Below are 24,978 nucleotides of genomic sequence, written 5' to 3' on the forward strand. Positions count from 1 at the left end.
TGTTGGCAGCACAGCCTTGTGTTCCCGTGCAGCCTGGATTAATTGTTTGGGAGGTGCTTTGGGGATGACATTTCTCTGTGGACCATTGAAATTTTCTCACGGACCACCAGGGGTCTCTGGCCCATTGGTTGGCGACCACTGTTCTAGAGGACATTAACGTACACCCTCACATTTTCCAAATTTAACACCCCCAAAGTTCCTCAAGGCTGGTTACTCCTTGATCAAAAGTCATTTTACAGCAACCTTTCAATGACCTGCCCAACCAAGGGTCTTCCACTTGGGGATCTCTAAAGTTTGGGAAAGAACCCTTTCTAGAGCCAGATATTTCTAATATGACATGTTACTAAATAGTCCTCAACCTACAATCATAATTCAGTCTGGAAATTACGGTTGTAAGTCATGACAGTTGTAAAAAGGGCCGTTGCATGACCAGCCCAATTTATGACCTATTTTTGTGGTGGCCATTAAGCCGTTAAACAAATGCTGCGGTCATTAAACAAACTCACTGCATGCTATGCACCAGGTTTTGCCAGAAACCGGAAATATATGCTGGTTTCCCACAAAAATATCATCAACCACAATCATGTGACTCCAGGAGACTAGAAACCACTGTTAAATGTGGGCTGGTTGCCCAAATACCCAAAATGTAATCACAGGGTCTTTTTTTTGGGGGGGGGGCATTGTAAGCTTGAAACTGGGCCCTAAATAGCTTTTGGGAGGTCCATTATAATTTTGACCCGTCACTAAGCAACCGGTCATAAGTTGAGGATTATCGTTATCTTTCAAAGACATATTCTTTGTTGACATATTCAAGAAAGACATATTCTCTTTGCCGGCTCACTTCTAATGTTAGATTGACTATGGTTACCTGGCGACTGCTTCAACATGAGACTATACAGAGAACAACTCCGAAAATACACAGGCATGGAGAAGAAGATCTCTATGTTGCTTTGAGGAATACAAAGCAGTACAGTTATGCAAAATTACGAGCGATTTTTTCCTACTTCTTGGCCCAGTAAGGATAATTTCTGCCAGGGAGTCTTCAGGAAAGTACATCCCGTCCCGTGGATTTGGCAAGGGTGAGGCCAGGCACTAGACTGCCTAGAGGGCACCCAAGAAGGCATGGGGGAAGATTCAAATCAATAAATAAAAGTATGCCTAATTAACGTCATAAAGTAAGAGGGGCGGAAATAATATACTGTACATCCTGACTTGGCACGTACGCCCAACAAGCCCAGATATATTATAACTGATTTGTACACTTGATAATATGGTTTTAATTTGCATGCCACTACTCGACTTTGTGGTAGCCTACAGCAAAATAGAACTGGGCCCACATCTGCAACAACGCAGCGATCATAAAACGTACAAAAGACAAGCAACGGAAGAGGACGACGTAATAACAAAGCAGAAACCCCCAGAGCAAAATAGACACCATTTAAAGATGACTGGTTTTTAACTGCCCTTTCAGGGCCCAAACCAAACGTGACACCATTTCTGAAGGAAACTATCACTTCTACTCCAGGGGCCCAAGTCGATCTGTATCAGGATTTTAACAGAGAATCAGGGTGACTTTTAACCCCGGGTGCTTTTAATCCAGAACTGGGGGGGGGGGTCCCCAAACTCGGCAACTTTTAAGTCTTGTAGACTTCAACTCCCAGAATTCCCTAGTCAGCCAGTCAATTCCACAAGTTGAGTTGGAAGCTCACAAGTCTTAATATTGCCAAGTTTGGAGACTCCCGATCTAGAACTTATTCCTTCTTCTCCCCTTTGACTTGGAAGAAAAAAAATGTCCTTCCATGCCAGGCTCCCCACATAGCAATCTGGCTGAGGTCCATGGATCTGGGTCAGAATCACAAAAAGTCACCTTCTTCTCCAACACAGATTGAGAGGCAGAAGCGAAGAAGGCAGCCTTGCTGGTCATATTTACAATCCCTCAATGGAGTTGTGAATGGATACCTGACTTTTAAATGAATCAATTCAATTCAATTTATTACAGAGACTAGAAGAAATAAAAACACTCAGTAAATATACAATTAAAAATTCTAGAATAAAATAATAAGCAACAGATAAAATCTATGATAAAATCCAGTCTGTCAATGTACACATGGTCTACTATACTAAAATTACACTTCATAAAACTGTGAGGCCCGTAACCAGTTTAATACTAAAAGGGAAAGGATTAAGCAGTGCAAAGGGTTTGCCACATTTGTTGTATAAAATAGCTATGGTGGATTAGACGTGTATTTCCAACGAATCCCCAGTGCTGCTGCGCAATTAATCATAAAGGTAAAAGGCGAACAAAGAGTCCAGATGAGGAATCACCAGATAAGAAAACCATGATAATATTTACAGGTGAGATTAGTGAGGGTCTGCCACAGAGAGGAAGGGGTCAAGCTGTTTTCTAAAGCACTCGAGGGCCAGACAAGGAATAATGGATGGAAACTGAACAAGGAGAGATTCAACCTAGAAATAAGGATAAATTTTCTCACAGAACATCAACCAATGGAACAGCTTGCCCTTGGAAGTTGTGGGTGCGCCATCACTTGAGACTTCCAAGAAGAGATTGGATTCCCATCTGTCAGAAATGATGTAGGGTCTCCTGCTTGGGCAGGGGGTTGGACTAGATGACCTACAAGGTCCCTTCCAACTCTGATTATCTGTTATCTGGGGTCCTCGGTAGTCTCTGAACTTGCTCGTTTTCTTGCAGAGGTTTCATTACCCAAACTAAGGAACATTTAGCTCCATGATGGCGAACCTGTGCGACGTGTGCTGGAAGTGGCACACGGAGCCATCTCTCTGGGCACGCCAGCCGTCGCCCGTTGCTCTTCCGCGTTCTTTGCACGTGCAGGAGCACCAGAAACTGGAGCACCGGCCAGCTGGTCTGTGCACGCATGTGTGTTCAAAACCAGAAGACAAGGTGGCTGGCGCCCATGAGCACACCGGGAGCTATGCTTCCTGTTTCCGGCGCTCCTGCATGTGCGTCAGGGAGCTACTCTTCCGGTTTCCACTGGGCACGTGTGCATGCACACACTCCTGTTTCGGCACTCAGTGCCAAAAAAGGTTAGCCACCACTGATCTAGCTAGTTACCTAGTTTCGGTAATGAAATGTCTGCCAGAAAACAAGCAAGCTCAGAGAGCGCCAAGGGCCCCCTCAGGTCAATCCCAAGCTACAAATATTCTCCTTTATCAATACAGGTGAGATTCTCAACTACCTTCCATAGTTAATTTTCAAGACAGGACATTCCTACCTGAGCCCTCAAATGTTCCAGCATCTCTACAAACTTAAAAGTTAAGGCATGTGCCTTGACTTTGCCTAGAACGAGGAACTGCAGGTAGTGCTCGACTTAACAACAGTTCATTTAGTGACCGTTCAAAGTTACAACCGCCCTGAAAAAAAAGTGACTTATGACCGTTTTCACACTTGCAACCGTTTTAGTGTCCCCGTGGCCACATCATCGAAACTTGGGACACCTGGCATATATTTACACCAGTTGCAGTGTCCTGGGGTGGAGTCATGTGATCCCTTTTGTAACCTTTCTGGCAAGCAAAGTCAATGGGGAAGCCCGTTTCACTTAACGACCAGATTATTAACAACTGCCACGATTCATTTAACAAATGACAAGAAAAAGTCATAAAATGGGGCAAAGCTCACTTAACCAATGTCTCCCTTAGCAACATATATTTTGGGTTCAACTATGGTTGTAAGTTGAGGACTACCGGTGGTGGAACTCTTAAAAATAAATAAATAATGCCTTGTTTCCGCCATTGATCGTGGAACCCATTCTAGGTGAGAAAAGACTTTCTTCAAAGTTTTTCCACACAGCTAACACATCTTTAAGAAACGTTATACAGGAAGTCCTCAACTTACAACAGTTCATTTAGTTGTCTGCTTTGGAAACCATATTGAGGTCCGATGCTCCCATGCTGCCCCATTTGAGTCTGGGAAAGTGGGAGAGGGAATATATTGAAGTGTATCTAGTTAGATATAATCAGGGGTGGGATTCAACTGGCATTACTACCAGCTCGGTGACTACGTTTTGTGCGCGTGTTAGAAGACCTTAAGCTGTGTCGCCCAGACAGCTGAAAAGCGCTGCGCGCAGGTGCACAGCGTTTGAAAAGCCACTTTTCCCCTGCTTTTTCAACCTCAGCTGTGCCGCGCAAAGCAGCTGAGGTTGAAAAAGGAGGAAATAAAGATCAGGTAAGAGCCCGGGCGGGTGGGTGAGCCAAACAGCAGCCAACACAGAACCAGTTCTGTGTCTGCTGTTCTTCAGAGCTACCGGTTCTATAGATCCGGGCAGCACCAGTAGCATCCCACCCCTGGACATAATAACATTCTTTTTCTGATTCAAGGTCAGGTTGTTTTGCACGTAAGTGAGAGGAAGTCTTAACTTGGGACGGATGGTGGTTGGGCCATGTGATGTGATGATGGGTGCAGGGGTGGATTTGTAGTTTTTACTTATTGCAAGGAAGCCCAGAACTTTCAGATTCGGGATTCCACAGTTGTGCATCAGTTTACTATCCAAAATAAAAAGGAACCTTTGAGAAGATGTCTGTCTTGGGAGTTATTGGTTGGAATGGTTTTCTGGAACGCTGACATTAGTGACCGTTCAAAATTAGAACTCTGAAAAATGTGATCTAGGACCGTATTTCACACTTACGACTGCTGCAGCCTCCCTATGGTCATGTGATCGCATCTAAAGATACTTGGCAGCTGGTTCATATTTATGACGGTTCTATTGTCCCGGGGGTGTGTGTGTGTCATGTGATCCGCTTTTGCAACCTTCTGGCAAGCAAAGCCAATGGGAAAGCCAGATTCACTTTAACAGCTGTGTCACTAATTTAACAACGGCAGTGCTTCACGTAAACAACTGTGGCAAGAGAGGTTGTAAAACGGGGCAACATTCACTTACCCAATGTCTCACTTAGCCACAAAAATCTGGGGCTGAATTGTTGTCGTTAAGCCGAGGATTACCTGTATAGTCGATCACTTGACCAGCCCACTTAAAAAACATCATAAATTACAACTGCGATGGACAGACCCCATTACTGTCATAACTCAAGGACAACCTGCAATTGCAAACTCAAGTGGATCTAGAACCACCCCACCACCCGGATTTAATGGAAAGAGGTGTCAATACTCTTATCGGTACTGGACTTGCCCATTGGGATTAACCTGAAGGCTACAGGAAAATCCTGACTCAAGGACAAGCTATTCCCATAGCTATTTGCATTCTTCATCTTTCAACATTCCCCCCAAATTCCAACTAACCTTCCCTTTCAATTCCCAATGAATTCTAAAAAATGGCTGAAGTCTCGTGTGAATGCTAAGAATTTTCTAGCATGAGCCTCTTGGTTTTGGTTCTACTAGTCTGATTGGGATTTTTGCTTAGGCTGTTCCAAGATGCCCCATGTGTTTTAGATTTGCTTATACAGGTAGTCAGAACAACAGAGTTGGAAGGGACCTTGTAGGTCACCTAGTCCAACCCCACCCCCATCCAAGTAGGAGACCCTACACTATTTCTGACAGATGGCAGTCCAGTCTCTTCTTGAAAGCTTTCAGTGACGAAGCTCCCACAACTTCTGAAGGCAAAGCTGTTCCATTGGTTGATGTTCTGTGAGAAAATTTATCCTTATTTCTAGGTTGAATCTCTCCTTGTTCAGTTTCCATCCATTATTCCTTGTCTGGCCTTCTGGTGCTTTGGAAAACAGTTTGACCCCTTCCTCAAATATTGGAAGACTGCTATCATGTCTCCCCTGGTCCTTCTCTTCACTAGACTAGCCAGGCCCAGTTCCTGCAACGATTCATCGTATGTTTTAGCCTCCAGTCCCCTCATCATCCTGGTTGCTCTCCTCTACACTCTTTCTAGAGTCTCAACATCTTTTTTTATAGTGTGGCAACCACAATTGAGCCCAAAATTTCGGTTGTTAAGTGAGACATTTGTCAACTGGGTTTTGCCTTATTTTACAACTTTTCTTGCCACTGTTTTTTAAAGTGAGTAATACACTATCTTTACAACTCAGCAGGCAAGCCACGCTAAAATCCAGCATCCCTGTTGACTTCGCTGATCGGAAGGTTGTGAAAGGTGGGAACCCATCATAAATATGAGTGGGGATGCTGCAATGGTTGTGTGAAGAACAGTCATGAGTCACTTTTTTTTTAACTCTTGCCGTAACTTCAAACATCACTAAAAGAACTGTTATAAGTTGAGAACTACCTGTGTTCTGGAGATCATCATCATCTTTGTCTTGCAGCCTGATCCACTCATACTTCAAGTTCAATATGTCCTTGAGAAGTTCTCCTGTGGAATTCTCTGAGACAAAGCAGGAGTCATTCTTTCTTCAACTTATGACATCTTCCACAAGTAGGAAAACATCCAGAAAACCTGGCAATAGCACTTCCTTTCTTGCTAATGGACACCTTTTAGGGTGGTTTGATTTCTGCCAAACAAAACACATCTATCTATAGAATATTCCTCCATAAATCTTGAAGATCACTGAGGGGAGAAACTTGATGAGCATCAACGTTCTTCTCCGTGAGCATGGCCTTCCCTTGAACTACAGCCTCATTCCTTCCATTTTTATTGTTGTTTTTTTTAATGGCTAAGTCATGTAACCTGACTTATTCGAAATAAGAGAAACCAGCAGATCTCTGGATGCTGTTCTGGGTTTTTGTACTGTTGTACATTGTGCTTATGGATTGATTTTTAATAACTCACCCAATTGGTCTTAGTTATCCCTTTAAAACGAATCAGCTGAATTGGTTGAAGTGGGGTTAAGGTAGTGACTTTTTCACAATGGAACAATGCACCTAGGAAGATTTAGTTGATGAAATTTATCAAAGACAAGGACTACAATTCATTGCTATTCATTCAGGCTCTCTTTATATACTGGAGCTTATTTTTGCAAACATTCAAAAAACCTGAAAGAGGCAAATAATACATGTTCCCCAAATTTTATAATCCTTAGCTCTTTTCCTTCTTGCAAATGTTGATCTAAACTGAACAGCTTAAAACCAGACAGCTTATGTGGTTTTTCAAAAGTCCTGATTACAGTGCCAAATTTAAATGCATAATAAACCCCCAAAGTGAAAACAATAAAATATATGGAGAGTGATTACATTAAATCGCACACAACCACCCCACATAACCACCAGGAGTTCAGCTTGATTTGAGAGAGACACAATTTTTAAAATTAAGTTATTTTTGACTTAGAGTACTATTCATTTAAATTTTTCTTAATTTCACTGATTTTGGAGGGAATGCACACTGAAACAAACTATAGCGCTTGCCTGAAAGTATTATTCTAAATTTTATAGTGTATTTCTATAAAACAGTCATCTCTAACTTAGCATTGTTCGGGATGAGTGTTTCTCAAACTCAGTAACTTTTAAGATATGCTGGCTGGGGATTTCTGGGAGTTGAAGTCCATCCATCTTAAAGTTGCAGAGTTTGAGAAATTAGCTGACATACCTAGAATTCTCAGGCAGATTTTTGCAGGTGTGGGATTTTTGGGGGGAGGGTGGGGAGCCTTTAAATCAGTCTTAACTCATAGTCCTTGCAAGTCCCAGCAGTTTTCTTGGCAACATTTTCAAAAATGGTAATTTCTTTGTCTTTTTCTTTCTAAGGCTCAGAGGGGAGGGAGAGAATTAGACAGGCAGAAAATGAGAGAGTGGGTGAGAGAGAGAGGGAGAGAGAGAAGAGAGAAAGAGGGAGGGAGAGATAAGAGAGAAAGAGGAAGAGAAAGAGAGGGGGAGACAGAGAAGGAGACAGAGAGAGATGGAGAGAGAGGGAAGGAGAGGGCGGGAAGAGGGAGAGAGGCCCAAGTCACCCAGCTGGTTTTGTGTCTGAGGCAAGGTTACAGAGTCACTCCAGCTTCTACTTCACTGCCTTTAACCACCAAGTTGAACTGCCTTCTCGTCTAGAGCAGCGGTCGCCAATCGGTGGGCCAGGAGAAAATTTTGGTGGGCCACAGAGAAATCTCACCCCCAGAGCACCCCCCCAAAACAATTAATCCAGGCTGCGAGCCGCCCACAGGAACCCTCCCCACCCACTCACTCCTTACCCGGTAAACTTGCCTGCTAAAGTGCCTTTTTTTCCTTTTCCCAACCATCATCTGTTCTGCTCTGCCGGGAGATTTAGATTAGCTAGGAAGAAGGAAATGGTTGGATTTCTTGCTTTCTAGCTAGTCTTTAGATCTTCGGCTCAGCACAGCCCCAACCTCCCTTAGGACTGAAGGTTTGCTTGCAAGCAAATTCAGTGCAGATTCACGGCAAGCAAATTTGAGAGATTGAGCTAGCCAATGGCAGATAGATCACTGAATGATTCTGTGAGCAACTCAATCTGCCTGCTTTGCCTGATTTTGGGTAAAAGTTGCTCTTTTTTTAAATAAAGAATCCAATCTTTACATGCCTGGTGTGTTGTGAGTTAATTTTGTGAGTTTGCTTGCAAGCAAATTTTATGTGACAGACTGAGCTAGCTAATGGCAGATAGATCTCTGAATGAATCTGTGATTCTGTGAGCAACTCAATCTGCCTGCCTGCTTTGCCTGATTTGGGGTAAAAGTTGCTCTTTTTTAAAATAAAAAATTCAATTTTTATATAAATATTTATAATATTTACATACAAGCCATGCCCAGCCAGTCACATGACCACCAAGCCACACCCACAAATTAGGCCATGCCCACAGAACCAGTTAGTAGTCCCTGGGATCTAAAATTATGAGTTTGGTGGTCCCTGAGGTCCAAAAGGTTGGCGACCCCTGGTCTAGAGGGTGGAATCTTTTTAAGTGGTATGAGCTGTACTAGCAATTCAAGGTCACCTTGGTATTTTTATGCTGGATAAAAATACAACCAAAATACCACATGTACAATTGGGATATATATGCAGCTACAGATCCAGACAGAATGATACACAGGCATAAATGTAAAGTTGTAATTCTGCAGTTTAGACTGCATAGTCCTTTTTAATCCAAATCTTAAATTTAAATTAATCTTCCATATTCCCGCTATTTTACAAATAAGTAAAGGCAGCAAACTTAAAACACCAATGGCACACATGTGTTTACTGGGCAGAAAGAAAGCCCCTTTCAATTCAGTGGCACCTTTGAGTTAATTGATTGATTATTGCGATGTAACGTTATCAGTAACTTTATCAGATACGTTAGAAGGGTATTCTAAGTAAATAGAGCTCTAGAAACATGTTAACAAGAAAAAAATAGAAAGACGATAAAACTGTGCAGTATAAACTAAGAATCAATAAAAGAACATTGACAAGGAAATCAGATTTCAGTAGAAATATTGGTAATATACAGTATCGATAGAAACACTGGTAAAACCATCATAGTATTTATTTATTTATAAAATTTATAGGCGGCCCATCTTACCTCAAGGTAACTCTGGGCAGCTTACAATTATTAATAATAATATATGTATATGTTTCCATTAGCTTCATATTTGGCCTGCAATAATCTGGGTGAGTTCCCACTTTCTCTGGTCTTGCATCCAGGGATCATCTGGAATTCTATAGCCCAGATATGGAGCCCCTTACTCTTTCTAACTAACCAGGTTTAGTTTGCAAGAAGCTAGCCACCTTCAGAATGATCACTAACACAGAGCAATAATCTTAAACCCTTGCAAACATTCTGACCCAGATCCCAGCTAAAAACAAGCTGCAGACTGAGATTCACTGTGATCTCTCTCTCTCTCTCTCTCTCCCACCTCCACTTACAAAACAACTTCCAGAAATAGCAATATTCTCCTCCCCTCCCTTCCCCCCAAAAGTCAGAACACTCAGCAGTGAAGCCCCCCCGCGATAGGAGTCTACTAAGAATGAGGTGAGAACCACTCACTGGATCCATTCTCTGAAGTAAAATCATGTAGCAACACATATATAATATCATTCACAGACTACACATCTCTGAGATTTATTTTCCTATTTTGGCTGCCAGAGAGGCCCGGATCTCGGTGGCTTAGATGAACTTCTCCTGACAACTTGGAAAGCTGATCCTTTCCCTTCCCTTAATCCCTTTCCCTAATCCTCCCCTGCTCTTTCACTTTTTAATCTAGGGAAAGTGCAAATGCAAACAGCTGGAGAAACACCATTTCTCCCCCTCTCTCACTTGCACAATCACTACCCGAGTATCCTTAAGCCACTCGCACCCTCTCTCCATCCATCCAGTCCTGCAAACGTTCCTCAAATCAGGGTCAATGTTGACAATCGAAGCAAGGGAGACAAAACACGTTCCCACCAACCCACCGAGGAGGGAAGGAGGTTGGTGATTCTTGCAGACAAAAGATCCAGGTGTTTTCAGCGGCTTCTCGCCCGTTTTTCCAAGCAAGATTGACAAACACAAAAAAAGCGAGAGGCACCCCTTTCCCCCTCCAGACCGCAAAGCCACCCCCCCGCCAAACGGGGTTTAAGGAAGAAGGACGCAGAGGAGGAAGGCGGGAGGATAAAGAAACAAGAAAGAAAACCAGGCAGACGGCAAAGAAATTCCAGACACGCCAGCGTCAAGATGGCGTAGAAACGGCAAGGCCTCTAGAGAGAAAATACCCATCTCTTCTTTCTCTCACACACACCCCATTCTCGGAACCCCAAACCATTGAATTCCCAAGGGGGGGGGAAAAAAAAATAGAAGCGGCATTTTCCTAACAGGTCGAAATAATAATGCCTTTGCAGGTTTGCTTAGAAATGCAGCAATCCACCCCTCGACCCAAACAATACCTGTTTTTTCTTTGATTTCGCAGAGAACGGTGAAGAGAGCCGGTTTCATGCGGTGACAATTCAGCGTGTGTTTCCTGCAGTTGAAACAGTGGAAGAAAGAGAGAAGATAAAGCCATTTGGTTCCTTTTCTGTGGTTTCAAGGAAAGGGAGAACCTTCGTGTCCATCATCGCTCACAGGCCTCGCTCGGATGAAGATTCATCCACGTCTAGCAGAGTCCGTTCCACACCCCCCCCCAGCAATTCCCAATATAATTCCAACATCCGGATTTCCCCAGCAATGAAAAAAAAAAAAAAACCACATGCATTTCCTTTCATTATGGAACATTTTTATCCAAATTATGGGACAATGTTCCACGGGCAGTGAAATGGGAGAACTTTTTCTTTCAAGAACTTTTTCAAAACCACAAAATAATAAACTCTATACTCATTGCCTGCCAGGACTATACACCAGTCCGAAGTTTGTGTGTTTGTTGAAGCTTTGATGTTTTTAATCCATTTTTCTGCCTGATTTAATTGTGTGTGTGTGTCTGTGTGTATGTATGTATGTATATGTACACACACACACACACACACACACACACATGCAAATACTCTTCTTCCTGCTACAAAAGGACCCTCCATGAAATAAGATTCTCCATTTTGCATACACAATTCACCCCACTTCTAAAGAGTAACCCAATACACAAAGTATTGTAATTGGTTTTTTTTTTTTGTAAATTAACACCACCTAGAAAGAGAACTAAGACCTGAATCCTAGATAACATTGATGCATACAAATACATCTTTAAGTAAAACAGCAAAGGGCTAATCTTTTATTACTGTATCCCCAAAATGGAGTGAAAATTATGAACCTTCCACACTAAAACACAACTTTTGCCATCCTAACTAAAATCTTAAAAGCAAAAGCCTCTTTGGAGTCTTACAAGCTTCAGCGCCCAGCAATTCCACATAAAAACACCTCATGCAGAGCCTGCTATTCAATTTACTATAGAGTCATATTAGATTTAACAGACACAAAGCCACAAGTCTTACTAAAATGCACCCTTGAGGAACCATCCAAATATACCATATTCCTTCTTTTTGGCTGGCACCTCACAAGAGTTAAGTAGTATAGCCTGAGTACTTTCCACTCACAGCAACAATTCTAATTGAAAAACAAATACCTTCCAGGAACTGAAATCCATCTTCTGAAGCAAACTAATGTAATACAAAGCTCTTCACACACAACATCAAAACACATCTCAGTAGCCCTGCCTGGCAAAAAACCCAGCAACATCACAAAACAATGGCTCTTTAAAGACTATCAGGAAATAAACTAGTTTTAAAAGAAAACCACAACCTGAATCCACCCAAAGTTAAAAATTCAGAAGTTGCAACCTTAATACCAAGCCAGTGTTGCACTCCAGATCAGAAGGTACAAATGCAAAAAATTACTGAGTATAATTATCAATACTAAAATTGTGCGGAAAGTCAAGAAGTGAAAAGAGTATGAATGGTTAATTTGGGGAGAGAATCCCCCTTTTTTTCCCCTAATCAGCTCTTAGATCTTTAGTGCTAAGGGTTCAATCCCTATTTCTCTCGCTGTTTCAGACAGATCCACTGAATTTTTATATGGGTATTTAAATCCTCTCTTACAGTTTTCCTCAAACCGACAGCTGTTTTTGCTTTTGCAAATATTTTCTACTGCAAATCAGTTTGCCCACACAGATTTGCATGTAAAGCCCAAAGCATCTCCGGATATAGTTCCCTCTTTGTATCCTGAATGCCAGATCCAGAAGGCCCAATATCCCTTGCACGTTTGCTTGTTAATCAAGTTCTTTTTATGCCTCCTACCACGAACCCCTCTCACCTCTTCCCAACAATAAATAAAAATCAAAACTTGCTCTGCATTGCCAAGCTGGGACGAAACTCCCCCCACACCCATCAAGTACCTCAAAAGTGACCCCTTTCTTTGCAAAGCCCACATTTCTCCGCCCCCCTTTTTTAAAGAATATCTCCTTCTCCAGAACTTCCCTTTCTACTTTCTGCCCCAAAGGCGAATTTGGCTTCCAGGAGCCGATCACGGCCAGGTTATTCAGGGCACCCCCCTCAAAGTGCCTGGGTCGGGAATCCCGTCCCACTCCTGGATTTTCCAAAGTCTCCCACCCGGCGCTCTTTTCCAACCAGCCACTCGAGGCAAAATAATAATAATAATAAAAACCTCGCGGGGAAGGCGAGCCGGCAAATCCACCCGCAGGGCCTTCCAGGTCCCCAGTTTCGACAACTCGGCGAGGCTTTGTGGGAAAAGTTTGCACCCCTCTCCCGCACGCACACACAAAGGGAGCCCTACCCGGCTCAACTTTCCAGGCCCCCGGTTTCCCCCCCACACACATACACTCCCTCCCTCCCTCCCTTTCGCCCCGGCCGCCCAAAGACTCGAGAAAGAGAAACCAACTTCGCTTGCGCTTCGTCCAAGCTTTGATCCGTGATGGTCATAATCTGCTGGAGGATGTCGCCGATATCTTGCTTCCGGGGCTCTCCGTTATCCGAAGGGGGCTCGTGGAGAGCGTGGGGGGTCATGGCTTGGACCCCCTGGACCGGGGGGTGCCCCGCGATCCCCACCGCCCCCCGCGCTTGGATCAGCCTGCCTGGATCATCCATGCTCGGCGAAGGGATCCCCCACACACACACCCCCACTCTCCCGCGCGTCCACGCCGAGCCGCGAGCGAGCGATCGAGGGAAGCGATCGGGGCTGGCTGGCGGGCGGGCGGCGGGCGAGCGAGCGAGCGAGCCCCGGCGGCGGGCGGACGGGCGAGCGCTCCGGCTTCGGCCGCCCGAGACGGAAGGGCGACGCTGAGGAAAGAAAAGGCTGGCGCGCTGCTAGTCCATCTTGGCAGTGCGCTCCCACGGCTCCTTCCTTGGAGACTTTGGGACTGGAAAATGGAGTCCCGCACAAGGGCTGGAGGAGGGAGGCAGGGAGGGAGGAGGAGGAGCTGAGAAGGGGGAGGGAAAAGAAGAGAAGGAAAAAGGAGGAGAGGAGCTCCGCTTCTTCCTTTCTCCTCCTCCCCCCTCTCTTTCTCATCTCCTCCTCCTCCTCCTTCGGCGCCTCCTCCCCTGCTCTTGGTGCGCCCAGGCGGAGGGGCGCAAACTGTGCTTTTTATCTATATTTGCTGCCCTCCGCTGGCTTGGGAGAAGCAAAACGCCGGGAACCCGCCGAGCAGCCCCGCTCTACCAAGAGCCGCTGCTCCTCCAGAGCCCGCCGGCTTCCTCCCGGAGGCGGAGAAGCCGCTCCGACGGAAAGAAAAGGAAGCGGAGGAACCGCGCGGCCCTTTTGCGCACTCGGGGAGCGAGCGCAAGGCTTGGAGCGCCCCGGAGCTTAACGCGTTTTCCGCGCTTGCCCCTTCCCGCTAGGGACGGTCGATCTAGGAAGGGGATCTTTCGGGATCGCCCGCTAAGCCTTCCCGCCTCAGAAGATCCCAAAGAGACACACACCACACAGACACACACACACCACACACACACGCGCGCGCGCCTCCCCAAACAGGGACCTGCTCTTTGCGGAAAGAGTGGCGCTGGCTTTGGCTCGGAAGGGGACAGTTTTGCTTCAGCCACCCAACCGGGGACTCGGTCCGTTTTGTCGCGCTGGCCTACGGCTTTGTGAATTGCGTTTTGAAATCAAAGGCACACTTCAAACCAAGTGTGTGTAGTAGGTTGAAATGGGAGCCTGCGCGGTGCTTGTACGGGTACGCGGCGGTTACAGGGATGCTCTTCTGCCAACCGCCTGGCTTTTATTTATTTACGTTTAAGTGTTTGAATGGCACCACGCTATTAAAGAAAAAAAAGATGTGGAGACTCTAGAAAGAGCGCAGAGAAGAGCAACCAGGATGATTAGGGGACTGGAGGCTAAAACATTACAACGAACGGTTGCAGGAACTGGGCTTGGTTAGTCTAGTATAAAGAGAAGGACCAGGGGAGACATGATGGCAGTCTTCCAATATTTGAGGGGCTGCCACAGGGAGGAAGGGGTCAAGCTATTTTCCAAAGCACCAGAAGGCCAGACAAGGAATAATAGATGGAAACTGAACAAGAAGAGATTCAACCTAGAAATAAGGAGAAACTTTCTGACGGCGAGAACAATCAACCCATGGAACAGAAGTTGCCTTGCGAAGTTGTGGGAGCTTCATCACTGGAAACTTTCAAGAAGAGACTGGACAGTCTCTCAGAAATGGTGTAGGCCATAGTCTGCTGCTTGGGCAGGAGGTTGGACTAGATGAACTACAAGGTCCCTTCCAATTCTGTTATTCTGTTAAATTTTCATTGCTGCTTGTACACCGCCCAAAGTTGCATTCAGTGAGATGCGCACCCATATAGTGTTTTTTTAAAAAAATAATAATAATAAATAAAAGTAAGCTGTAAACCATGGTTTTTACATCTGTAATCACTGGGCTGAGAGACCTTTACCCCATGGACACGCAAACTGAAATAGACACATTACGGCTTTCTGGGATGTGTCAGCCCAGGGACTATGAGGTTGTACATTGCACAGAACTGGAGTTGGCTTAATCATAGTTTACTTGGTAAATTACAGTTGAGCGGTCCACATAGCGCTGAAGGTATTAATCATGGTTTACAGACCAGACAAACCTAAGCAACATCTGTAGTTTTGAAGGCTGTTTCTAAAACCGCAAAGAATTCCACTTGGTTAACATCCTGATGATGTTACCTAGCTGGGTGGTGAGAAGTTTGCAAGTAAACAACCAAGTTCAAAGAACACCAAAGACTCCACAGTTCAAGACAGATATGCAGATATTCTTTTCTATTCCCCCCAAAATATCATATGCTTAACATTTGCCCTAAATCCAGTTTGTAAGAGTAGCGAAGCAGCTATAAAGATAAACGTTTGCTAAAGCAAAATTTAAAAAAAACCTGCATAAAGTCCACTAAACTCACGTGTATTTGAAACAAGGCATCCCAATCCCATACAAGCATAAAAGAACCGCAACATTAAATATTGGGTATTAAATTTAGCAATTTTCTATATAATGGCTTTCATCATTGTAAAAAAAAAAAATCAGATTTCAAATCTTCATGTTTTTATAAGCAGATGTTAAATCCAAGGGGATAAACGCTAGCCTTCTGGAGGCAGAGGAACAAGACTGGTTGATGAGTCTAGGATAATAGGATAGGTCTAGGATATCAATATATGCAAATCAGACCCATGTTTTTTCTAGCACATGTAGCATTCGTCCGATTCAAAAAACTTGTGAGGACAAAGGATTTGGATGTTAGGATGTGACGTTTCCTGGCAGCTTAGAACAGCAAAAGCTTACAAAATAATTGTCAGGTGCACGGAAACGGAACAATATGAGAGAGTTGATCAGAGCAGTACGTTTATTGCTACTTGCCTATTTTCAATAATCTTGCCAGACAGAACTACTAAATAAGGACTCCAAGGGTGTGCGGGGCGGGGGAAATGTCTGTTTTATGTCATTTCCTCCCTTTCTGCAATTCCAGGTTAGCTAGTCTCTTAACTGCTCCTTCCACTTCAGTTGCAGGTTGCACCACATCATAAAATATGCAACTCAACCCAAGTAACTTAATACAGCCAAGTAAGACAATAAACAACAACGTAAGAACAGTGTCAAAACAATATATTGAAATAATGGACGCCGAAGATTTAATTTCTAAAAAGTCTCCAGAATATCTTTCGCTTAATTTTGGACAGCCATACCAAGGGAGCCAAGTGCTCCTGCAAAGAATAGGATAGGATAGGATAAAACATGGGGTAGAAAATAGGAGAGGACAGGAGAGGATAGAAAATAGGATAGGTGTTGTGGCTGACCAATGGCCAGCAGAACTGGCAGCAGATTCAGACAGTGAGGAGGTTGGGGAGGAACATGAACCAGTCCTGGAGTCTGTGGAAGGCTCTGACAAGTGCTCTGCATCGGAGGCACAGATGGGACCGGGGCTGTCCGACAGTTATCAGCTGCCTTCAGAGTCAGAGATCAGTGGGGCAGAAGAACAGTGGGAGCCTGTTCCCGATGTGGACATGCACAGAGCTGCCAGAAGAAGGGAACAGTTAAGGAACAAGGGTCAACTCGGAAGTAAAGGCACAGGTAGACAGTGAATGGGCCCTCCCATAGGGAATAAAGAGGAGCGAAAGGGGAGTGGTGTTTGCAGGAGACAGTTCATTTAATTAGGGTAAAGATTTATTCCTGACTCCTTGCCATGCATGTTCTGCTACAGCAATGTTTCTCAACTCGGCTGCTTTAAGATGGATGGACTTCAACTCCCAGAATTCCCTAGCTAGCTAAACTTACTGGGGAATTCTGGGAGTTGAAGTCCATTCATTTTAAAGTCTTTAAGGTTGAGAATCACTGTGCTATAGCATTGTGCTTGGAAGCTATCGGCCTGGCAACTCTCCAAGCTTGATAAGGTCTATGATTGTAAATCACTCTTGAAAGACTGTTTGCCGGGACTTGGCTAGATGGGAATGAGAGGAATTCACATTAGCGTAAATAAAAGGGGTTTTGTCCAGACGAAGAGTCCGCTTCGTGGTTTGGTGAAGCCAAGGTCAGAACAACAGAACAACAAGATAGGATAGAACAGAATAGAATCATAGGATAAGGACAAGGATAAGGGTAAGGATAAGGATGAGACTGAGACTGAGACTGAGACTGAGACTAAGACTAAGACTAAGAATAAGAATAAGAATAAGAATAAAGCTAGAAGGGACCTTGGAGGTCTGCTAGTCCAGCCCCCTGCTCAAGCAGGACCCTATACCATTTCTGGCATGTGATTGAAATATCTTAGTCCCAAGCCATGTTGGGCCTTATGAGTCAAACACTGTAATGCCATGTGCAAATGAGAGATAGCAGTAGGGAATATCGGCAACAGCACTGCAATTTTCCAGAGAGAAGGGACCACATTCCAGAGAGGGGCCCAGCACATGAGACTGCACTGTCCTCAACTGGCTGAGGGAGAGAGGAAAAGGTTCCGGGTAGGGACACAGCCTAGAATCTCCCAGGGTTAGAAGGTTATAGCTTTAGTCTGTGTTAGTGTTTGGGGACAAACCCCCAAACAGAATGTGCAGCAGCAGTCAAGCCAGGCAGCCAAATGAGAGAGGAAGGGCCCTAGAGTTTACACACACTGATGACAAACACTGTTTGTAGTTTAAATAGTTGTTTAATCCAATTAGAGTTTAAACATTGTCAATCAGTCCATATGTCATTCACAAATATATCCATTCAGTAACTTAGTCCATTTACAAGTCAGTTCTATATCCTTATCTGCTTGTAAAGATATCTTCTCCTCTGATACCTTTCCTTTTGAAGACAACGCTGAGTATTCACAGGATATCAGCACATCAATGAAATAGTCCTTTCGTTCAGGTATTCAAACAGTTGTAGCAAACAGTAGCAAACAAAACAGTAGCAAGCAGATAACAAGCAGAGAGAGCAAGCAGAGAGAGGTTACGTTTCTCTTACTGCCTTTTATTGCCGTTTGTAACCGCACCCTTAATTAGTTAATTACAGGCAGTTTGGTGCTTAAAGCTACAAGTTACAAACACCCAAACCTTGGTTTATATATTTATTCACCCAAACTTAGTTGGTGTATCAATGTTATACCCAACAGTCTGTCTAGATTCTGTCTATCAGACATAAGCAAATAAAGAAGTGGACTTGACTGGCCCTCCCTGGGTCATCCTTGGGCTTAGGTCTGAAGCAGCCATTTCAATTTCCTCCAGAAACCTATTAGCAGCCAACGCAGCACCTGCGCAATGGGCATATTGCAGCTTCTGGGTGGTCTTCAAAGGCAGCTCCATGTAGAGTACATGGCAGAAGTCTAACCCAGCAATAAGGGCATGAGTTTTTTGTAGCCAGGTCCTCTTGCTTTAAGAAGGACCACTCGGTGGCATCTAGTTTCTACCGCCTGTGAATCCAAGAGAACCCCAATTCACAAACTTGCTACTTTATGGGAAGTGCTATGTGTTAGAGAGATGACACTGGAACCAGCAGAGGACAGCAAAGCACCAAGAGCTTTTAGCATCTTTCATCCCATCCAGACCTCCACATCTGTTGGACAAGGATTTGGTGACCTCTCTAGAATATCTCGTATGAAACGATGGAATGAGAGTTTAGTCAAATGAATGATTCATAACCGATAAACATATAAGTATATGTTAGATTGACAATTCGAGAGCCTTTACAACTTGTGAGTAAGGACTATGAAAGGATAGCACAAAAGATTTGTAACCAACTGACACACTGCATGTATGTAACTGGAAGATGGTTTTATGTTTTTATGTTTTTGTATATGTTTGTCTTAAAAAAAAATTTACAAAAAAAAAATTGGTGACCTCTGCAGGTGGCACTCACTCGGAAGGCAATTTAATGATGCACATTTCTAAGTATTGGACGGCCTCTCCCAGAAGCTTCACATTAAACAGGAAGAGCAAACCCTGCACAACAAGAACACCCACAAGCTGGAACCTTCTACCAAAGTAGGAAATGTCTCTGATCCCCCCCTCAACCCTTAAAAGCAACTCCGGAGGATATTGTGCTATTGTGATAGCAAAATCACCAAGAGTTGTTGTAATAAGGTGCCCTGTCCCATCCAGATCCCAAAACTGTAAAGGTCACCCAGTAGGCAGGGTTTCTAAATTTTGGCATCTTTAAGATCAGAGGTGGTATTCAGTAGGTTCTGACCAGATCTGGAGAACCAGTAGTGGAAATTTTGAGTAGTTTGGAGAACTGGCAAATCCCACCTCTGACTGGCCCCGCCCCCATCTATTCTCCGCCTCCCAAGTCCCAGCTGATTGGCTGGGTCTTCTTTTGTTGCCCTGCACGGGAGAATGGAGCTGGAAAGCAGGTTAGTGGGGTGGGGAAGGAATGGGGATTTTGTAGTATCCTTCCTCTGCCAAGCCCACCAAGCCATGCCACACCTACCAAGCCATGCCCACAGAACTGGTAGTAAATTTTTTTTGAATCCCACCACTTTTTAAGATGTGTGAACTTCAACACCCAGAATTCTCTTTTTTTCCCCACTCCACTGGCTGGGGAATTCTGGGAGTTGAACGCCATGCATTTAAAACGTTGCCAAGGTGGAGAAACACTGCATTACAGGAGCCTAAAGAGGTAGTCCTCGGCTTAGGACCACAATCAAGCCCAACATTTCCATCGCTAAGTGAGATGCTTGGTAATTTTGCTCCCAAAATATGACCTTCCTTGCTACAGTTAAATGAATCATTGCAGGGGTTAAGTTAATGACATGGTTGTTAAGTGAATCTGGCTTCTTTTGCTTGTCAGGAGGACTCAAAGCGGGATCATATGACCCCAGGACACTGCAACCTTTATAAATATGAGCCGGTTGCCAAGAGTCTGACCATGGGAGGTGCTGCAAAGGTCATAAGTGTGAAAAACAGTCATAAGTCACTCTTTTCAGTGCTGCTGTAACTCTGAATAGTCACTAAATGAACTGTTGTCAGTAATGGCTTCATTTGGCCATGAAAAATTGGTTTCTCTTCTCTGGAATTTCATGATGCAGTGATTATATTCACAGAAGAAGCTTCACCTACTTATTAAATTAATCCATTTTCTGGATTTGCACAGTCCTGTACACTAAGTAACCAAAAGGCTAGTCAACAGATTTGTCCTGCGTATGGATTTTTCAGACTGCTAATATTGGAGAGCTTTTTCAGAAATAACAACAAGAAAACTAATCAGACTCCTTCTGGCTCTGACCAGTCTTGGATCAGGTGAGTATCCCGTCCTTCTTTTAGAGGAAGTACAGTGTATGTATTCAGAGAAAACGGGAAGCTACCTTATTCTAAGAAAAGCCACTGTTTGTTAGAGTTCTGTATTGGCTCTTCTGAATGTCAGTTGGATCACAAGGCAGTTTGTTCACTTCTGGTTGAATAGGTTGTGTGAATTCAGCTGTTGTGGTTTAAGTAGTTCATAGTTTCATGCATTGTTTAGATGTGGATGTTTATCATGTCTTTATTTCCAATATCTCTGGGGCTGCCACAAAGAAGAGGGAGCCAAGCTATTCTCCAAAGCACCTGAGGGTAGGACAAGAAGCAACGGGTGGAAACTAATCAAGGAGAGAAGCAACCTAGAACTAAGGTGAAATTTCCTGATAGTGAGAACAATTAATCAGTGGAACAACAACTTGCCTCCAGAAATTGTAAATGCTGCAACACTGGAAGTTTTTAAGAAGAGATTGGATAACCATTTGTCTGAAACGGTATAGGGTTTCCTGCCTAAGCAGGGGGTTGGACTAGAAGACCTCCAAGGTCCCTTCCAACTCTGTTATTCTATTCTATTCTATTCATTTGTGCAATGTATTATAATTAGTCAAACCATAATTTGGCATGTTTATTTTCTTTATTTATCACCATGTCTGCCAATTATTCTTCTGCTGTACCAAGACAATGATGGTGTAATTCCAAATTGTTTCTCCTGGTGCTCTTCAATTCTGTTGAATTTTTAAAATTCCCAGCCAGTATAATGGGAAAGTGAACAATTCACCCCAAAAAGAAGATTTTGTTTATTAGGCTCTTCAACATAGACGTTTCACTTCTCATCCCAGAAGCTTCTGCAGTTAATTGAAGAGCTAAAGAAGCTTCTTGGACAAGAAGCGAAATGTCTTCAAGGAAAAACAAAGGAAGTTCAGTTGCCTTTTGAAAAAGCAGCTTTGGGACAATTATGACCTGGATGGCTGAGAATCTCCGTAGATATTCTTCAAAACATGTTTGAGAAAAGATTGGACATTAGATATCTCATGCTGGTCTTTTAAGGGGTCATTTAGGTGAGATAGGTGATGTAGAAATGTGATAAACAAACAAACGAACAAATAAACTTAAGTATGACATTTGAGGTTTTGTTTTTTATTCGTATGGTTCTGGCATGTTCCAAGTTACTTTCAAGTTGCAACTGATGATAATGTAGTCTTTTCTTTTTAATGTCAGTGTTGACTTTGGGCAATTGCCTGGACAAGTTTTCTTGGCTCGATTTCAGAGGTGGCTTGGCTTGCCTGCTTCCTAGGGCTGAGAGAGAGAGGGATTGGCCCATGGTCTTCATGCCAGCTGGCTTTGTGCTAAGGCAGGATTAGAACTCGGAGCATTGCAGTTTCTAGCCTGGGGCCTGAACAGACTCTTTAATGACTTGGAGGGGAGGGGGAAACATAGCAGGCGAAGGTGTAACCATGGTTTTGAATTTTATTCCCCATATATGGAATTTGACATGTTATGAAACGCTGATCTTATCAAATCCGAACCTTGATAAAGAAAACTATTTTACATTGATGGAAAGAAAGTTATGCGCTGATCCAGAGGTAGGCTTCAAAAAATTTAGCAACCGGTTCTCTACCCGGTTGCTGGCTGGGTGTGGCCATGGTGGGTGTGGCCTAGTCGGCCTCCTGCACCATGAAGGAAGGCATTTTCCTCAAGCCTCTGGGAGAGCGAAAACGGCCTCCTCTGGCTTCGGAGCCTCCAGGTGGCCTGTTTTTCACCCACCCTGAGTCTCCATGCAGACCAAATCAGGCCGCGTGGAGAGTCCTGGGAAGGGAGGGGCATGGTGGGCGGGGCCAGCCAGTCATTGCAACTACCAGTTTGGCAAACCAGATATAAAATTAACATCCAGTTCCCCTGAACCGGTGCGAATCGCTAGCAACACACCCCTGCGCTGATCTTAAGGAATGGATGCAAGATACATGCTCCGTCAGGTTTTGAAATGTCTTTATATTCTAAAAATGAGAAGAAGCATGTTTCTTCTCATTGTTGGAATAACATGTTTCCACATTATTCCATGTTTCTGTCTGCTCTGGGTTTAAGAATAAATTTAAGGATTCGGTTAATTTTACATTAGTATTGTCTGAATTTTTTTCTTCGTGTTTTTCCTCCCTTTTATTTTAATTGCTGAAACATATGGAGTTTTACTGTACTATCACTAACGTATCATTTTATTTTATCTTTGTTATACATCACTAATAATATTTTTAGGTCAACATTTTACCTTACAAGCTGCTTTCAGTTCCTCTACACCCCGGCCCTTTTATTGGGTTTTTATTGTTGCTACTTTGCATAATTTTATTTTTCCCCCATACCATAAACCATGTTTCAGTCTATATACATATATCTTCTGTCAATCACCTTCCATTCAGTCTTAGATAGCAACAAATGCAAGGATTTAGTTTATAAAAGGAGCAACAAAGAACAACCAATATGAAAACATACCAGCAGCTGAAAAAAATAATACAGTGGTAGACAAAAAAAAAAAAAAAATCCCATCATTTCCTGGCATGTAGAAGGGGAAGAAAATTTTAGAAGAAATAGAAGGGGAAGAAATACTGCTTTATAAAGCTTTAGTAAAACCACACTTGGACTGCTGCATCCAGTTTTGGTCACCAAATTATATATATAAAAAAAGATCTTGAGAATGCCGACAAGAGCAACAAAGATGACTAGAGGACTGGAGACTAAAACATAGGAAGAAAGGTTGCAGGAAGGGGTGACATGGTAACAGGGTTTTAATATTTGAGGGTCTGCCACAAGGAGGAGGGGGTCAATGTATTTTTTGAAGTGCCAGAAGGCAAGTCAAGAAACAATGGATGGAAACTAAACACGGAAGGAAGCAACCTAGAACTAAGGAAAAATGTCCTGACAATGAGAACAATCAACCAGAGGAATGGTTTGTCTTCAGGGGTGAAATTCAACCACCTCACACCAGTGGTGGGATTCAAATATTTTTATTACCGGTTCTGTGGGCGTGGCTTGGTGGGCGTGGCAGGGGAAGGATACTGTAAACTCTCCAGTCAGAGGTGGGATTTGCCGGTTCTCCGAAGTACTCAAAATTTCCGCTACCGGTTCTCCAGAATTGGTCAGAACCTGCTGAATATCCACCTCCGCCTCACACCATCTTGGGATTTGAATCGGTTGGCCCCACCCACGCCCACCCGCCTTCTTCCTTTTAGAGACTGAATCCCGCCAAGCCACGCCCACAGAGCCAGTAGGGAAAAAATTTGAATTTCACTCCCGTTTGCCTTCAGAAGTTATGGGTGCTTCATCAGAGGAAGCTTTCAAGAAGAGACTGGACAGCCATCGGTCTGAAATGATATAGGGCAATGTTGGCGAATCTTTTCAGCACCGAGTGCCAAAATGGGAACGCATGCACGTGCCTGGAGGGGGGGGCGGCATCGGAAACCGGAAGAGCAGCTCCCTTGCACGCTTGGGAGTGCCAGAAGCCAGAAGAGCAACGGGCAACAGCTGGCATGACCCGAGAGATGGCTCTGCTTGCCACTTCCAGCATGCATGCCATAGGTTCGCCATCACAGATATAGGGTCTCCTAATGGAGGGTTGGACTAAAAGACCTCAATTCTTATATGCTATGCTCTATGTTCTAAATGAAATCAGGGACAGGTTTTGTTTCCTTGGGCTCCAAGATCAGCCCCAGTGGTGGGATTCAAATTTTTTTATACTACCAGTTATGTGGGCGTGGCTTGGTGGGCATGGCTTTTTTTGCTTTTTTTGCAGCCACTCCCCCACCCATTTTTGGGGCCTTCTGGGCCTCAGAGGAGCCTCTGGGGGGGCGTTTTTGCTCCCCTAAGGCTCCTCTGAGGCTCAGGAAGAAGAAAAAAAAACATGGAGCACCCCTCCATGCTCCATTTTGGGAGCTTCCTGGCCTCAGAAGAGCCTCTGGCTGGACGCCAAAAGGAGAAGAGGACAGCAGAGGATGAGATGGTGGGATGGTGTCGTTGATGTAATGAACACAAATTTGGGCAGACTCCAGGAAACATGGGAAGAGCGGGGCGGGGGGGGCATAGCATGCTATGACCCATAGTGTCATGAAGAGTCAGACACCTGTCAGACTTGAAGCTTCTAAATAAAATATGGCAGGGCCGGTCAGAGGTGGGATTTTCCAGTTTTCCGAACTACTCAAAATTTCCGCTACTGGTTCTCCAGAACTGGTCAGAACCTTGTGCTGGTTAAATAGTATATAGTTAGTTGGGAATGGGAGCTTTCCCCTCAAGGGAATGCTTCATGGGAAATGTAGTTAATGCCTCATGGGAGATGCGGTTAATGTCATGTGGCCACACCTGTAATCCCTTATTGGTCACTGAATTGACCCTTGGTTGGGTTGGGGGTAGTTTTCTTCACTCTTGCCTGGACCCAGCATCGTGCTAGAGCCCCCCTCGCTGTATTGTTATGGGATGAAGACAACCGTCTTTTCACACTATGAAGACAACAATGCAAAGATTGGACGTTCGATGAATCTCA

The 24,978-nt window shown here is 44.0% G+C and overlaps 1 protein-coding gene across 6 annotated transcripts in view; it reads right to left on the reverse strand.

Moving 5' to 3' along the window:
- Positions 1 to 24,978, reverse strand: part of PBX2 (PBX homeobox 2) — a 68,408-nt gene that overhangs the window by 33,431 nt on the left and 9,999 nt on the right. For 2 of the 6 annotated variants that reach the window (XR_015742520.1, XM_026721260.2), the window contains exons 1-2: positions 13,158 to 13,788; positions 10,724 to 10,797 (exon numbers count right to left, since the gene is read on the reverse strand). Coding sequence is in view for 4 of the 6 variants with exons in the window: in XM_026721260.2 (XP_026577045.1) it covers positions 10,724 to 10,797; positions 13,158 to 13,363 (280 nt within the window). In the remaining 2 variants the exon portion in view is untranslated. Of the gene's footprint in view, positions 1 to 10,723; positions 10,810 to 13,157; positions 13,789 to 24,978 lie in introns of those variants that run through there. The other 4 variants (XR_015742521.1, XM_087928534.1, XM_026721258.2 and 1 more) reach the window with 4 other exon arrangements.

The sequence above is a fragment of the Pseudonaja textilis genome, chromosome 2, assembly GCF_049901715.1.
Source record: "Pseudonaja textilis isolate UNSWEBS1 chromosome 2, rPseTex1.2, whole genome shotgun sequence".
Classification (NCBI taxonomy): Eukaryota; Metazoa; Chordata; class Lepidosauria; order Squamata; family Elapidae; genus Pseudonaja; species Pseudonaja textilis.